Source organism: Crocodylus porosus, unplaced genomic scaffold (assembly GCF_001723895.1).
Source record: "Crocodylus porosus isolate Cpor-Errol unplaced genomic scaffold, CroPor_comp1, whole genome shotgun sequence".
NCBI classification, from domain to species: domain Eukaryota; kingdom Metazoa; phylum Chordata; order Crocodylia; family Crocodylidae; genus Crocodylus; species Crocodylus porosus.
In genome coordinates this window covers 79,599,122-79,616,965 of record NW_017728943.1, presented here as the reverse complement: position 1 = coordinate 79,616,965, position 17,844 = coordinate 79,599,122, and the positions used below count along the sequence as shown (strand labels likewise).

At 43.3% G+C, this 17,844-nt stretch overlaps 1 protein-coding gene across 1 annotated transcript in view; it reads left to right on the top strand.

Annotated features, from left to right (window-relative positions):
* The window catches only part of DNAH8 (dynein axonemal heavy chain 8), a 310,177-nt gene that overhangs the window by 37,056 nt on the left and 255,277 nt on the right, over nt 1-17,844 (top strand). The window contains exons 12-17 of the mRNA XM_019549625.1: nt 840-1,037; nt 8,046-8,122; nt 8,501-8,600; nt 9,687-9,806; nt 14,057-14,192; nt 16,335-16,522. Coding sequence (XP_019405170.1) covers nt 840-1,037; nt 8,046-8,122; nt 8,501-8,600; nt 9,687-9,806; nt 14,057-14,192; nt 16,335-16,522 — 819 coding nt within the window. The remainder of the gene's footprint in view (nt 1-839; nt 1,038-8,045; nt 8,123-8,500; nt 8,601-9,686; nt 9,807-14,056; nt 14,193-16,334; nt 16,523-17,844) is intronic.

The window sequence follows — 17,844 nt, the reverse complement described above, 5'->3', positions numbered from 1 at the left end:
GGCTCTGGAGGAAAAAAAGGATTGTGCTTCTCAGAGTTCAAGCAGTGAGCTGGTTCAGATGGCAGCAGGAGGTACTGCGGTCACCAGGCACTCTGGGGCTGTGATGCTGGCTCTGCCTGGCAGAAGCAGGGAGCCAGTCCTGCCCCTACTGTATTTATTGGCATTGCAGTCAATGCCAATAAATATAATAGACTACAAAACATAACAGAAATTGAAGATATTGCGGCTGACAGCACTGATTTGGTTTGCACTAAGAAACATTTTACTTATAGGCTCCTAGTCCTGACCCTGCTCACCAAACTTCTAGTGGCAAGTGACAGCAGTACAAGTGAGGGACAGTCACAGTTTCATCACAGATGATTTTTCAGCTTAAGGTGATTACTGCTCCAGTAAGTCGAACAACACTAAGCTGATTAACATTTGTTTGGCTTACTGTGTAAGGTGTAACAAGGCTCTAATTGTATGCAGACCAGTACTGTAAAAGCCTTAACTCAGTAGCAGCTGTGAGAAGGTTGAACTAAAAGCTGTTGTCTGTAAAGCAGGCAGAGGGGGCAGTAAGACTGAGGGGAATCTTGCCCCATCTCCGAGTGGCCGATTATGGTAGAAAAAATTATGGTAAGGGTTGAGGTTGCAAGTTGAGGCTGCTGTGTTTAGTTATGTTTGATGAAGAGTGATTGGGATGATAATATCTTGTGGATAGTAGTTTATAAGAAGAGATTAATCATTAGCCTGAATTTAGTCTAATTAGACCTGGATATAATTATTACCTTGCTAAAAGGAAATACCAAAAGTTGATTCATAATGTTATATGAGTGTAATTTTTTTTTTTTTAATTTCAGATTACAGAAATGATTACTATAGTACAAACTTTTTCTGCACTGAGTATATCTACAATTGAAGGTATAGATATTATGGCAATAAAATTCAAAAATATCTACCAAAGTGTCCAGAAGAAACAATACGATATTCTTGACCCACGAAAATCAGAATTTGATTTAGATTTTGTTGACTTTTCAACAAAAATCGGAGGTTTAGAGGTAGGTAGTATTGCTATTAGTATCTTACCCAGGGCAAAATTCTGTCACTGTTACTTATTCAAAACTACCTGGAATTCACTGAGAGTGTTTACTGGAAAGGGCCTATATCATTAGGTTCTATTGTCAACCTAAAAAACACCAAATTCACAATGTATTAAATGGACTTTGTTTACATAATTCTTAAACCACTTACCTTTCTTAAGAATATTTAAAGGTTAGCAGCAGAGATATATTTGACTACTTGTTTGTCAAATGTGTGTCTGATTTTCTGTCTTTCATATGAATAGTTTCCATTGATATCATAGGATTTGTGTGTTAGCTTCTGGAAATACGTGCTCAGTTAATAACATTGATTCATAACTGTCCAGTTTCAAAGTAGTGAAATTTATTGTCGAATCTGAGATCATAGCCTAAATTTAAGTAAATCTTACAAATATTGTGAAGATAAATATGTGAGTATGATAAGCATTCTTTATTATTGCTGTCCATCCCCTTTAGGGTGGTGCAGCTTGTCATCCCAACATCTAAAATCTAGGTACCTTAGCTGTGGAAAACAATCCAATTGATGATGTTTAGGTGTTTTGGATCCTGGTGAAATCAATGGCATGATTGGAAGGCGAGGTTGGAAGGCACCTGACCGCGTTTTGCTATCATAAGAGTTTTATACAGAAGTGTAGAGGGGACCCAGGCCAAGTGGCCACACTGAGATGAGGCCTGTGTGCCACACACTTAGCATATGTCTTGCTCTCTCACTTTAAATCTCTCCTGCCATGACTTGATGTAGTTGAAAAGAGATATCTAGAGGTAGTACTTGCTTAGAAAGAGATCATACCAAGGTTAGCATGAGTAGATGTCAAGGTCTTCTTTGGGGTTCCTCCTCTCCTACACCACACACCTTTCCACTCGGTGTGAAGAAATGAGGAAGGACTCTCCCAAGCTCACAGCCAGGGGAAACTTCCCAACCCAGCAGGAGCCAAGTACGATGAACGACTGCTGGCCATTGTGGTTCATCAGCAGCTGCTCAATCAAGGTTGGCCCTGCCAATGGCAGTGTGGGTGTTCGTGGCCTGCTGCCAGGGCTGGGGCAGGGAAGAAACAGACACTGGATGAGCATGGGAAGCCAGGAATACTGAGACACCAGCAAAGGAGCTCCGAGCCAGCAGAACTACCCCTTGGAAGACTGGAGGGGCTCCATTGATTTATAACACCACCACGAAGACTGCAGCAGTGGGGATAGCAGAGAACACTGGCAGGGAGATGCGCTGAAGGAAGGAGCCATCTGGAGAACCAGCAGTGCTCTGAGCAGGTTTTTGCTTTTGCTTTTTCTTTACTTGGTCATAGAACGTGGGAGGCTGGGGTGCAATCCTGGGAAAAGTGTGAAGAGTCGAACCAATGCTGGTTTAGTCATGCCGGCTGGGATAACTAAGAGCACTGTGTTCAAGGGGGTAAAAGGCAGCCTCCCTTTCATAATATTTTCCAGCAAGATGTGGCAGGCGAGATAATGAGGGTGCATGGACACCCACTTGACACAGTAGGGGGCGCCAGGAGAGATCACGGCTGCTCCTGGGTCCCCGCCCTGTGACACTTCCTTTTGGTGCCTTTTATTCCTTTTTGGAGGGCTGGGAACTTAGGAAAGACCCCCAGCCCTAAGGCCTGGATTATCTCAGGGCCAGTGGATGCCGTCTGTGGTAGCAGTGACCGTACTGGCCAAGACTTACCTGAGTTTTGTTTCACCATTTCTGTTGTCCTCCTTTTTTCCTCCACGCATCATGCCACAACTGACCAATTGCAGGGCTGGCTCAGTTGCAGTCTCTACAAACCAGGCCTGAGATGAATGGGAGTCTGCAGGGGTGAAGAAGAGTACCCATTGAGAACCAAGGGCACAATGGATCCTGTAAGAACAGGGTGGCATTTGGACAGGGCGTAGGGGAGAGAAGAACTGGACCCAGCTCATCCAGGACTACATGCAGCAGAAGTGGACCATCTCTTGACTAAGACAAATTTCAAAATCAAGACGTGGCAGGCGAGAATCAGGCAATCTTTACTGGGTGCTAGAACTGAGTGAACTTGTATCCCCATGGCCCAGTCTCACTGAGTACAGGGCTGTCAGGCCCCATGGCCCTATCCTGTACTGTGCCAACACTTAGGGTGCCACTTGGTGCTGAATATACATGTTTGGCTGGCCTGAGAGCTTGCCCTGCAGCTCAGGCATAGAGAGAAACAGCTGAGTTGTCTGAAGCTGGTGCATTTCACTTATGATTGCTGAGGTTTGCTGCAAGTTCTGCGCTTACCTGGGCTTGGCCTGTATAAAGAAGCACATAAACTAAATAATAACTCAAGTGACTGTACCCTAGGCCTTTCTCTGGCCCTATGGGTGCTTTGGTTGCCTTCCATCAGTCTGAGTTGGACAGGGGTAGCCCTGTTTGGGCTTAGTTTGTATGGTCTTGCCTGTTGTGGGAAAGCCCATGGAATAATGTGGGGCCAACGGTGTTACAAACCCTGGCTTAGCCCCTAGAGGTACATGGCTCATCCCAACAGTACAGTTGTCTGGTGTCAGTCTGGAGAGCTGAGATGTGCACTGTCCTGGGTTCCTGGTCCTCTGCCTCCATGGGAAAATGTGATGAGACTCCTCAGCAGGCTATGCATTCCCCCTGTCTTGGTGTCGGTGCAGACTTTCTTAAGGGTATCCAGGCCAGTGTAAGCCAATCCGGTTCTTTGTGCACCTCCATGTGCCCTGCTGCTGGCAGGTGTTTGGAGCCCCTGAGGGGCTCATTATCCCTTGCAGCTGCTGCCTCCAAACCCCAGGTGGTGCTCCTTGCACTAGCTGCCTGTTCTTTCTTGGAGCTGCAGCCCGAGCTCCTGTGGGGCTGGGGTTTTGATCCCCACCCTGTTCTGGGTGCAGGGCTCAGGAAATGCCTGCTGTGCACTGGCTGCCTACCCAGCAGTGCTGTGGGGTTGCCCCAGAAGCGTGGGCTCACCATTTCCCTGTGAACATGGCTGGGGATCTGCTGACCTTGGAACGTGCTGGTGGACTTTGTCCTGATAAGTACAGAGTTCAACTGGGCCCCTGCTACAAGACAGTAAGGAGTAGCAGGTAAATCAGGGCTAGGGACAGAAGTTGCATGTAAACTGGTTTAAATTATCAGAAATTTTTTTAAACCTGTAACAGAACAGAAGTTCAGTGCATATAAACCAATTTCAAAATGGCTGGAACTGGTTCAAGATAAACCTAGTGGAATGTAGTATCAGACTTAACTGATTTGGGTCAAGCTGGTTTATGAAACTTCTGTCCCAGACCCCTTCCTGGTTTAAGTTAAATCAGAGTCTCCCAGCATTCCAGCAAGCTTTTCAGCTCTGGGCTGGGCTGTGCTGTCTTCTCCAGCTGAGAAGGGTTGTGGGGAGTGGGGAAGGCAGGGACTCCCCCCCCCACCGGCAAACTGCCCTGCTAAATGTATTGAAAGTTGCTGCTGGCTCTGACTGTGGACTACAAATCCCAGAGGCACCTGGAAGCAGGAAGAGGAAGTGAAGAGCATCCCTGAAGATTCCTGCTTCTGTGATTCTGGACCTCAAATCCCAGAGACATCAAGGATAGTAAGAAGAGGAAGTGAATACACAGCCTATGCTGGCTATGTACCAGACAGCTGTGCTGTAGTGCGCCCTGCCTTCTGGCCTGAGCCTCTGCATTTGGCTGCATATGGCTGCATTTCCTGAATGTGTGTCCAGTTATTTCTCAGTTTAATCTCTGGAGCTTAGACTGCCTACAAAGACTGAATTGATTCATCCTCAGGCTTTTTGACTGTCTGTACTTAACCCAGGAGGGCCATCCAGAAAATTAGGAGATACCTAGAGGTAGCCACGGGAAATGTTAAATATAGGAATGTGCCTGAGTTCCTGCCCCTGTCTTAATCAGGCTCCAGCTATTTAGTCCCCCAGAAGTTGGGGACCAACCAACTGCTAACTGGTAATTGTGATGGTGCCACCTGTCTTTTGCATAAAAGTCTAGTTTAGATATTTGCCCAAGCCACTTGAGAAGACCTAGAACCAGAGCCATTTGATATCTCCATGAACGCAGGCTGATATCTTTGGAGATAAATAATATAAAACAGCAAGAGACAACCTTTTTGGCAGGTGTCTTACTGATTCCAATCTCTTTCCTCTGCTTGATCTCCTGCTCTGCCTTCCGTTTCTTGTCCTACATGCTGCTGTGCTGCCTGTGCTTTCTGTGAGCTGCTACATGCCACACACACACACACAAGCTTCCTGTTCCATTAGTAGCTGCAGGTTGGCCACCTCAATATAAAACATAAATATTTATGGGAGATACCTGAAAAATATAATTGTTTTAAGAAATGTAGGGGAGACGGTGAGTTATAAATGAAGCAGGAGCTTGTAATGCATAAAGCAAAGGCATTTTGGAGTTACATACCCAGAATCACCTTAACATGGCACAAGATGCAGTAGCCTACTGTCTTTAGTGCTAAAAGTGCATATATGTATCTAGTTTTAGCTGAATGATAACTAGTGTTAGAAGAGCTATGATAAAAATAATAGATTGCATACTTATAAGGATACAAGATAAGGAAAAGGAAGAGTTATGGAAAATATATAGGAGCAGAAATATGTTTGAGAACAAAATGAATTTAAGAAAGGAAAATTTTAGGCTGGTATACAGGAGTAATTTCCTCACATTGAAATATAGTAGACGATGAAGGACTTTCTTGAAGGAAGCATTGAAAAGTCAGCAAATTGGGAAATTTAAACTTGACTGGACATATCTCTTAGAAATACATACTAGGAAGAATCATGCATGGGCATAGAGATGCATGGTTTGTTTTTTGCTTTTGCTACTTCTAACTGTATGTATAGAGTTGTTTTCTGCAGATATGTTAGGAGCAGGTAAGCTTGGTGAGAGGAGGTAGACTTCAGGAGGTAGATCCTGCCCATTCACCAAACACCACAGTACTGCTTTTGGCAGACAGATGTTGTGATTTAGTACTTCTAGTCTAAACTGAGTTCCAAAACTGAAACAAATGTATCTGCAAATGCACAGAATTGTAATAGGCTCTTCAATGACCCCTTTTTTCTGCTCTGTTGAACAGAGATTTGGTGCATGCAACAAAAAATCTGAACCAATATTTCACCATGTTGCAGTGCACACGGGTGCCCTGCACCTAAAAGCAGAAATGGCAGGAGAGACCCCTAGTGGTGAGAAGGGGGAGGCTCAACTGCCAGTCACTAAGGCACCACAGGTGCTGGTTGCCAGGGAAACCAAGGGGGTCAGCTGACAGGAAGGGGCAGGGCTTGACCACTTCTTAAGCCCAAGCATAAGGCCAGGTGAGCAGTTCCCCTCCGGCGGCCAAGCAGGGGGAAGCTCGGCCAGCATGCAGGGAAAGGGGGAAGATAGACTGCAGGAGCATCCTCTGGTTGCAGCGGAGATGAAGTATTTTTCTGGTAGGGACAGAACATGGATTTTTGACCGAGCGGTTTAGTTTACATTATAGCCCAGGGGTTTTGTGTTTACTATTTAACTGGAGGACTGGGTGAGGCTATTAGGGGTGGAGGAGGCCTCATAGGGATGCCAGGGGTTTCCTGGCACCAGAGAGGGCGCAGCATTGTTTGGGGGCACATTGGCCCCAGCCCGGGAGCCCCGGAGCGAGAGGGGGCAGCGAGAAGCCCCGGAGAGGGGGCAGTAGGGAGCCACGGAACGAGGTGGGGCAGAGAGGAGCCCCGGAGCAAGAGGGGCAGAGAGGGCCCCGGAAGTAAAGAAGAGGGCCAAGGCATAGGGCAAACCCTGTCAAGTACCATCTGTGAGGCTCGGGCTGCAGTGTAGGGGAGGAAAAGGAGACGCAGGTAGCGCCCCTGACACTGGGCGTATAAAGTGGGCAGCCTCCCGCTAATTACATCACTCAATCAATTAAGATCAAGGCATGGCAGGCGAGTAAGCAGGTGGTTAGCCCAAGACAGGAATGCGGAGCCACCAACAGAAAGGCTCCAGTGCGCCAGACCTGTTACACACCAAATAAAATTACAATGTAGAAACTGAATAAAAAGAATGTCATAATTAATTTCTGGCAAACGTGCAAAGTGTTCTTTAGTTTTTAAAACTATCACAGATACAGTGTTCGAGTACTTTTGTAACTGTGATGGTCTAGGAAATATGAGAGAAGCAAGGATTTTTGTGGGCGATATATTTTACTGAACCAAGTGCATGGTTGAGAGACTTAGATAAGCTTTCCATGGCAGTATGCCCTTCTTCAGGTCCCAGGTGCCTTCCATGTGCAGAGAACCTGGGAGGCAGCAGCAGAATCTGGTGGTAGTAATCTCATGGCATGGGCTCCTTGGGAGCTACCTGTGGGACCCTGTTTGCACCCCCTGACTCCCTGCCCTGGCCAGAAATGCTGCTGAGTACAGGATTGCGCCTACTGTGAGAAAATCTCTCTTGGGCAATGGAAACACCATTCCAGTCATCCCCTGGCCCTCAGATACACAGCTGAGTGTGGGGCTGTGCTGCCCATTTCTTTTAATCCAGCAATATAGGCTGCCCTGTTGTGTTGGACTCCCAGGGGGTAGATTCTGGGACCGCCTCATAGTTGTTGCCTGGGGTTGGTTCCCTGCTTGCTCCCCCTTATTACATTATTGATTGTTTATGTCTTTTCCTTTGCAGAAAATAAACTGACATTTGTATTTGCATCCCTGGATTCCTCAGGATCTGAATTCAAAATAAAAAGTAGTTAGAAAAATACTTTTCGTATTGAACATTAATAAAATAGAAACACAAGATTTGAAATTATGTAGAAGCAACAATGATTTCTTGTTGTGATCCTTCCCCATTTTCTCTTGTATTTTCATGTGTGTTTTCATGTGCTTGTTAAAGAGAAAAAAATTAAAAAGTAATATATTAAGAAAGTATCATAGAGTAAATGGGAATACAAGTATACATATTATTAGTCATCATAGAAATCGTAGCCGTGAACTATAAGATATCTAGAAATATTCCTATTTGTCATAGGTGCAGATACAGACTTTTATGAGTAGTTGTTTTGGAAAAATTTTGTCTTCTCAGCATGCACTTCAGTTGCTTCAAAGGTAACAGTTGTTATGCTTACAAAATATCTATTAATAGTATAGTTAATTGTATCACAAATCACCTAGTCTAGGATAATATAGTTGTGATTTTATGGACCATGAAATCTTTGACAGGCCAAGGAATGTTATTGACTTTTTAACATATCTTTAAAATTACCCTCAATATTTTTTAGGTAATATCAAACAAATCTCAGAAAAGCTAGGGGTAGGACCTTTACGTTTTTGGATGAGAGAAGTTGAAATATTCTGAGTTGTGCTTTTGTATGCCACTTTGTGCTATGAATATGTATACCCCAGAGTTTTTATTTGGGATAAAACAGCTATAAAATACAATTTAAATGAATATATTCTAAATTCTTTAATCATAAACCAATATAGGTTTCAGAAACTGAACATGCCCTGTCTTCAGCAAGAAATATCACATACTGTTGGTCTTATTCTTCAGCATTATGTAGCAGAACTTGAAGCTACTAAAAAGGTAATACATTTCTCTACAATCAGAAAATTTTAATAAGTTTATAAGAATAAATTTTCTAATATTTCACTTCTTATCTAAATAATTCCTACTTAATTTTTCAGTCTATATTATTGGCCCAGAGTCAAAGTTTAATTGCTACTTCTTCCTTTCTCCTATTATAGAAAATAGCCTGTCCAAAAGTAGATAAGCTAACCTGATGTAGTCTTTCTTCTTGGGGCATCTGGAGGAATTCTCCCTTATAAAATGTTTTAAAGTTAATAGTAGTAATAATTATTATTGAGGCAGGCAAAGTAAAAAATATATTAACATTTGAGAATAACTATATATCCATTTTTACACATATAAATACTAGACCAGAGTTGATGTCATACATACTTTTTGACTTGTTATATTTTGATGTGTACGGCTTTAATTCTCATTTATAGAAGACCACCATATACTATTTTGTCAGAATAAAGGGGCATTAAAGTAGAATAAATATATGTAGTATATTTAAAAAAGAAAAATATGTTTATTTATTGAAGAAACTGTTCTTCAAAATGATTGTCTGCCTAGGAAACTTTACTATTTGTTTTTATTCTTCAGAGTTTTGGAGTCTTTTGTTAGATTCTTGAGTTAGTGGGGGGGAAAAAAGATCAGTGACAGTTATATCTACACATATATTTTAGAGGAGTCAGGAGGATGACATAGGTTTGGTAGGAACATATTCCTTTGTATAATGCTATCTAAAGTTATGAATTTGGTTCCCTCACAGCTTAGATGCATGACAGCTGTCTTAGGTATGCACTCTTATCCACACTATCACATAAAAACAAAACAGGGAAAGAAAAAGTATATCCCCAAAATAGTGCCAAAGTTTACATCTCAGAAAAATAAAGACAGTATTTTTTTCTCTCAGCAAATATAAATGGGATTTGATGAAAAAGTTATAATTGTTCTGAATATAATACCACAGAAATATTAGTAGTAGCTCTATTTCCTCCCTAGATTTGGACAGAGAAGCATTAATCTAAAGTATTATAAATACACCTTTTAATTTGTTAACAATTTTTATACTCGCATTTATTAATTATGAATATATTGTAGCTTTACCAGACCCAAAAAGATGACCCTCCTCTTGCTCGAAACATGCCCCCTGTATCAGGAAAGATACTGTGGGTAAGGCAGCTCTTCAGACGGATAAGTGAACCAATCAACTATTTCTTTGTAAGTTGATCATCACTGATGATGGGAAATATTATGTATTTCATAGGTCCTAAAAGAATCAATATTTAGTTTACTTTTTGCCCAATGACCAAGACACCTCTGGTTATTGCCATATTTAACTGAATCTAAGATGACTTAAATTTAAAGGTGACCCCCAGTTATTAGATGCTAGACATAGAAAATTGAATCTACCTGTCTTCCATGATTTCAGAATCACAGTATTTCATACTCTGTCCTTGGGCCTATACTCTTTAACATCTTCATTTATGATGTGGACATTGGTATTGGAAGTGGACTGGCCAAGTTTGTTGATGACACCAAACTTTGGGGTAAAGCATCCACAACCAAGGACAGGAGGGTGATTCAGGCTGATCTTGACAGGCTCAGAAAATGGGCAGATGAAAACCTGATGGCGTTCAACACCAAGAAATGCAAGGTACTCCACCTTGGGAAGAAAAACCCACAGTATCCTTACAGGCTTGGCAGTGCTACGCTTGCTAGCACCATGGCTGAAAGGGACTTGGGGGTCATAATTTCATGATTGACCACAAGATAAAGATGAGCCACCAATGTGATGTTGCAGCCGGTAAAGCGAGCAAAACTCTGGCTTGCATCCATAGATACTTCTCAAGCAAATCCCAGGATGTTTTCCTCCCCATGTACTTGGCATTGGTGAAGCCACAGCTGGAGTAGTACTGCATCCAGTTCTGGGCTCCACAATTTATAAAGGATGTGGAGAAGCTTGAGCGAGTCCAAAGGAGAGCCATGCACATGATCAGAGGGAAGAAGAACAGGCTTTATGATGAGAGGCTGAGAGCCATGGGACTCTTCAGCCTGGAAAACTGCAGGCTCAGAGGCGACCTGATGGCTGCCTACAAGTATATAAGGGGTATACATCAGGATCTGGGAGAATGCCTGTTCACCAGAGTTCCCCAAGGGACCACAAAGTCAAACGGTCACAAACTCCTCCAAGACCCTTTCTGGCTGGACATAAGGAAGAACTTCTTTACTGTCCAAGCCCCCAAGGCTTGAAACAGACTGCCACCAGAGGTGGTGCAAGCACCTACTCTGGACTCCTTTAACAGGCATTTGGACATTTATCTTGCTAGGATCCTTTGACCCCAACTGATTTCCTGCCCCGGGGCAGGGGGCTGGACTCAATGACCTTCTGAGATCCCTTCCAGCCCTAATGTCTATGAAATCTATACTTTACAGTTCATAGATTAATAAAGGATTCAGTACATATTTTCCATGTCACTAGGAAACTCCCACTTGTAGTTGGGGTGATATTGCAAATATCACATATTATGCAAATAGTTGGTCTGATGGGTCCTCCATCTGAGTGATTAGCAATAGGGTTTTACATCCTCTTTCCATGAAAACACTGTTTTAGATTGATATTACTTCTGTCCATAAGATAGGAAAAATTCGAGCTTTAATGGTTTTTCAACTGGACACCTTCACAGATATAGTCTCATTTAGACCTCATCTGAGATTTCTGGGGCCCTGGCAGATGTTAAAATAATGACACAATTGAAATGTGGAATGGTATGCTCCAAAAATTGCACATCTTGCCATGCTGTACATGCACCACCATTCCAGAGCCTGGCAGCCCTAACCATTAAGTAATTCCTCCTAATTTCAAGCCTGAACATACTCTCAATCAATTTGTGGTCATTATTCCTTGTTATCCCAGGTGGTGCCCAGGGGAACAGAGCCACACCTATTTTCTGCTGGTCCCCCCTGGTGACTTTATAGATGGCCACCAGATCTCCTCCCAGTCTTCTCTTGTGGAGGCTGAATAGATTCAGGCCCTTTAGTCTGTCTTCATAGGGCATGGCCTGGTGGCCCCTGACCATGTGAGTGGCCCTCCTCTGGACCCTCTCAAGGTTAGCCAGATCCCTCTTGAAGTGCGGTGCCCAGAACTGGATGCAGTACTCGAACTGCAGCCTGACCAGTGCCACATGTTCCCGGATGCTTTTGGTGAGCCATGGGGGCTTTTGCACCCTCTTGCCCCCTTTGATCCATGTTGGGATTACCTCCCTTTCGGCTTGGAGGATCATCTCCTTAAGGAGATCTTCCCTGGGATAGAAGTCAGGCTCATGGGCCTGTAGTTTGCCGGATCCACTCTCCTCCCTTTCTTGAAGATAGGCACCACATTGGCCTTCTTCCAGTCTTCGGGTACTACACCAGAGCACCAGGAGTTCTCAAAGATCCATGCCAGGGGTTGGGCTATGATGCTCGCCAGCTCCTTGAATACCCTGGGGCATAGATTGTCAGGGCCAGTTGACTTGAAGGGATCCAGCTTCTCAAGGTGTTCCTTCATGAGGTTGGCTTTGGAGGAGGACAGGGGATCTTCCTCACCCGGACCTTCCTGTTCTGTAGCGGGCATGGCCGTCCCATGGGACTGATGAAAGACCAACTCAAAGTACCCATTTAATAGGTTGGCTTTTTCCTGGGTGTCAATTGTCAGTTGTCCCATTTGGTTCAGCAGATGTCCAGTGTTGCCCTTGCTTTTCCTCTGGCTCCCCACATATCTGAAAAAGGACTTTTGATTGTCCTTGATGCTTGAAGCTAGTTGGAGTTCAGTTGCAGCCTTGGCTTTCCTTATTGCTCCCTGCAGGACTGGACCAGTGCAGAATATTCCTCCTTGGAGGTGAATCCCAATGTCCATCCTTTGTAGGCCTTACTTTTTAGCTTCAGGAGGTCTGCTAGATCCCTGGAGAGCCAGGGGAGCTGCCGTGCCCTCTTGCTGCCTTTGCTCTGAGATGGAATAGAATTAGTTTGTGTGTTGAGGATCACTCCTTTTGAGGAGCAATGACTCTTCCTGGACTCCCCTCCCCCTGGGGTCATGGTCTCTTAGGGCCTCACTGACAAGCCTCCTGAGCTTGTCAGAGTTGGCTTTCCTGAAGTCAAGGACTTCAGTGTTGGTGACTGACTTGCCAGCTTTACGGCGGATGGTGAAGGTGATCAGCTCGTGGTTGCTGTCACCCAGCTTCCCATCAATCACTAGGTCACCGATTAGGTCATCCCCAGTAGCCAATACCAGATCAAGCAGTGCTTTGCCTCTTGTTGGCCCGTAGACTTCTTGAGTCAGGTAGAGGTCATCCATGCATGAGAGGAAGCTTTGCAACTGCTCGGATTTTGCTGAGTGATCCTCCTACGAGATGTCTGGGTAACTTAAGTCACCCATGACAACCATGGTCCTGTAGCATGTGGCCTCAGCCGGTTCCCAGGCGAACTTGTTGTAATTGACCTCTTCTGCCCCTCTCTGGGGCAGGAAATACCTCCCTCCTCCAATCTGGAATGATATGCTGCTCCGGAAGTGTGGCAATTGCTTCTTTTTTCTTCCAGTCTCCAGCAGTGGCCCCACCAGCCATCTAGGCTGTAAGTGTTCCTTGCTTTCACTTCCCCTGTCTGTTGCCAGCTGCTTTTCTTCTCCTGACCTACCCTGCCCCGCACGTAAGGCACCTCGGGGCTTTTGTTTACTTTCTGTCACTCCTTCACACTCGGGCTTTTTGAATGTCTGTCCCTAGCCTGGGTGTCTCAATAAATGTAATATCAATATATATGTGGATAATAACTTGAAGAAAAAAAGGTAACATTCCAGTAACTGATGTTCTTTGAAATTTGTTTTCTGTATGTGTCCCCATATTTGCTCTATACTGTATCATATTTCATAATCAGATGGATTCTTGTTGATGCAGAAATTCAGGTGATTGGTCTTGCTCAGCATTCACATGTTGTGGGGTGGAGAAGTAGGTAAACACAGATAGAATGCAAGCATGAGCCAGTGGGCATTACTACTTAGAATATTCTGGCCTCCAGTACTGGGTGTTCAGGTGCACCAAGGCACATTTCTGGGAACCCTAGTTACTGGAAGGTAAGTAACTATTTTTATTGGTATTGTGCTAAACCTTGAATATTACTGATATCTGTTTCAGTGGGAATTTACAGGTGCTCGCTGCAGTATATAAAGTTGTCATTTTTTAATTTATTCTTTTAAAAAAACACAGCTTTTGTTATTACTTATGGCAATTTCCTATTGACTTCAGCAGGTCATAATTTTAAGTTATTATTGGCTTCAGTGGGTCATAAACTACCTGATAAGTGTTATTTATATATACATTTCATTCACGAGATTAGAAGCTTCAATTGTTTATAGTAAACACTGTTAAATGAAAATGTTTAAAATGAAGTTATGCTACTGATTGATTTATTTCTAAATCTAAGTTACAATGTTTTAATAGAAAAATTCAGATATTTTGACAAGCCCAGAGGGAAAAGCAGTGGTTCGATCATTCAATAAAATTTCTTACGTATTAGTGGAATTTGAGGTACTCTATCACAATGCTTGGGTGAAGGAAATTTCACAGCTACAATATGGTGAGTAGTTAAATATGCAAGAATTATAAGAAGTGTGTGCTTCTTTTCCACATTATTCTTTTTCTGGCTGCAGTGATCTTTTATTTAAATGATTTCTTCTTATCTGTTGGTGACAAATTCTAAATTTACATAAATCAACTCAAATAGATTAAACTCTTTTAAATACCTTTACAATCCTAGTATGTGGGAAAGCATGAAGGTTTGTACCCAAATGACTGACAGAACAAGGTATGGATGCAGGAGTCACCTTATATATCAGGGGTGGGCAAAGTCCAGCCTGAGGGCTGGTCAGGCACGTCGCAAACTCCATTTCTCAGGAGCCCCTGCCCATGTTGCTTTGGCTGGTATCTATGAAGAACCCTGGTAGCAGCAGTGCAGCAACAGCACAGGGCGGCAGGGTGCATGGCTATGTAGGGAGCTGCTCCAGGGATGGGATCTTGCGGCTGTGACAACATGGTTTGGAGGTGGATCAGAGCTGCAATCTGCTGCCTGCACACCCCAGGCAGGGGCGTGTAGGTAGCAGATTGCAGCTCTGCCCTGGCTGTAGACCATGCTGTCACCACTGTAAGATCTTGTCCCTGGAATGCATCCCTGCCCAGCTGCGTGCCCTGCCAGCACTGCTGGGGCCGGTCTCCATGGAAACTCTGCCCTGCTGCTCATGGCTGTGCTACTGCTAGGGTCTCCATGGAAACTGGCCATAGCAACACAGGCAGGAGATGCTGGGAGATGGAGTCTGACCACTGGCTGGTTCTTCCATTTTGCCCACCTCTGTTCTATACAGAGAGATATTCAAGATGTGGCACAACAGGAGGCAACAGATAACTGGAAGAGATGCTAGAAAGGGAAGATAAAGCCATAATATTGAATTCATGCCACTATTCAAATTTGTTATACAAGTTATTTGCTAGCTCCATGATATATAGAAAGACAATAATTAAGAACATATTTTATTTACACACTTATCTGCTCCTAAAATATTGCCTTCGCATTTGCTAGCCAGACAAAATTGTTTCCACTAATCTTAGGTAAATCTAGGGAGGATTACAGGAAGTTGCAATTAATGTAATTGCAGATGGAAATTAGTGAAGTTAAAATCAGGTTGATTCACATGAACTGAAATAATTTAAAATATATTTGCTTATAAATAGGTATTCAGTTAGTAGCCATTTACTACATGCTGATGTATTTAATTTACAGAAAGAAGCACTGTTAACACCTTCACTTAAATGCTTGAAACAGGGATGCCAACAAATCTGTCCCATGGGAGTGAGCCCAATTTAGCAAGTGGGGCTGGTCCATGGTCCTGATCCATGATCCCAGTTCAGTGTGGGGGGTGCATTATCTGGCTTGTGGAGCTCTGTCTGGGTCCAAAAACTTGGTGAACAGGATGAGTGGTGGCTCCAGACTCTGGCAATTAACACAACCACCTCTCCCCCACTGCAAAATCTCTGGACCCTTGAGGTCTATAGATTGGATGACGTGGCTCCATGGGCTAAATCTGGCCCATGAACCAGATCTTGGTCACCCTGGTCTAAAACATTTATCTTTGGTTTTAGAGGTGCTCAAGACATATTGAGATGCCCTTTTTGTGCCGGGTGCTTTAGAGACAGAACATTGGAGGAACCATTTAGCTTCAATTGTATGGGTGGCTCTAAGAAGACAGAGCTACAAAAACCTTATCGGAGTCAACAGGGCTCTGTATTGAAATAAGGCTGACAGGCATAGATTTGAAAGAAGTATGACCTTTAGCTTTTTTTTTCTTGTTTTCCTTTTTGGCATTTGTTTTTGTTTTTCCTAAATTTACCTGTTTCTATCTTATCATTTCATAGAAATCCATCTTACAAGATAATGAGCAGATCCTGAAGGTTATGTATGCCCACAGATTTCTTTGTGAGCACATTATTCACTGACCTAAGTTGAGAAAGTATTGCCTGATTTACCTTGATACTGGCTTGAATCTGGGGCCAGTTTGGTTTGTGAGTGAAAAATACATTAAGTCAGTTACTTGATTTCATTAGCTGAAACAGCTTGCATATTTGCTTCATGTTCAATACATGCATGTTACAGGAGATCTCATAAAGAACTGTTGTACAATAAAAACAGTTGTTTGTTCTGGAAATTCATTTAAAAATATGTTTACAGCATTACAAGCTTCACTACTTGTGCGTCACCCTGAAACTGCGAAGTTTCTGGTTAACTTTGATCCCAAAATGCTAGAAATTGTTCGAGAGACTAAATGTATGATAAAGATGGGTCTTGAAGTACCGGAGCAAGCAAAGAGAATGGTAAAAATGGAAAATAATCTGAAGGCAAACAAACTTATTTTGGAGGTAAGACTGAAAAAAAATCACAATTAATTTTTAAGATAAATAATGATATCTAGAATGCAGTGATCTGCTCAGTATACTTACATTTATAGTCAACATTTCTAGATTTTTAAGGATTGTATTAACCAGTGTCTGGGAAAAGGTTAATACATAATAACATTTGGAAATTATGGATGTTCTTTGCCTAAAGGAAAATTTGACATTTGGAAAAGTTTCGTCAGTTTATACCGTTGATAAGGATGAGGATCAAGGTATTGAAGAGAGGGAAAATTTGTTTGACTGGATGTCCAGGTTGGAAGGGAAAATTATGTATATTTGCTTCTTTGTTGCAGAGCCTCCTGTAATGACTCATCCTTCTTGCAGCCAGTCATTGGCTGTTGCACTGGCAAGAACCCAAACTCACCCTGTTAAAAACCAGTAGAACAGACAGTCATGAGCTATCTGTACAAGTCTCCTCCTGAACTTGTAGATTGCTCTTGTCACATCACTTTGCCTTGAAACCTGTTACCTGCTCTCACTTGATGCTGATCTCATCTGTGACTTGCTGATCCTGGTATGATCTGTAGTGCTAGGCTCTTACTTTGTGGCTCTAGCTTGATTCCTGTATTCAGCTTCTTGACTTGATTTGTTTCTGGTCATTTCTTTGGCATCTGGCCCTTGGTCTCACCACTGGTACCAGAGCCTGATTGTGCCACTGTCCTGACTCCTAGGTTCCTGATGTCAAGTCTAACCATGAGATTTGACAGCTAGTGTCCCCCTTGTGACATGTATTCACTCCTCTCTTCTACATGGATTGCCCTGATCTCTTATGTCTTATTTTTGACCTTATGCCAAATTTCAGTGCTAAGCTGTAACACAGTATCACTTAGTATTCTTGCTGGGGTGGGCAGCGTAGCACCCACTCTGTAGTCTGGTATCCATGATACACACCCCTGACTGGATTGTGCTACATACAGCCCCCATTCCAACCTCTCTGGGATCTATGCTTCACAGACCACAAGCCCTAGACTAGCTGGAGCAGGCACTAGATCCAGTATCCTGGAGGGGAGAGGTCAGTGCACCCAATCTGGACTGTGGGCTAGACATGCGTCACTCATCTGGGCTCCAGGGTAAGACACCCTTGGTATAGAAAGATGTGCAAGGACTTTGTCAATGGCTAGGAAAAGAAGAAAAAAATAGAGCATGAAAGAGGCCTAGTTCTATTGAACATGGGAATTACCAGTACAAGATCCAGTACCCTGTTGCCAGTACATTCAGAGACGGTACAGAGAACCTTGCCAATAAAAAAAACCAAACTCCTTCTTAACTTTTGGTGTTAGCCATTT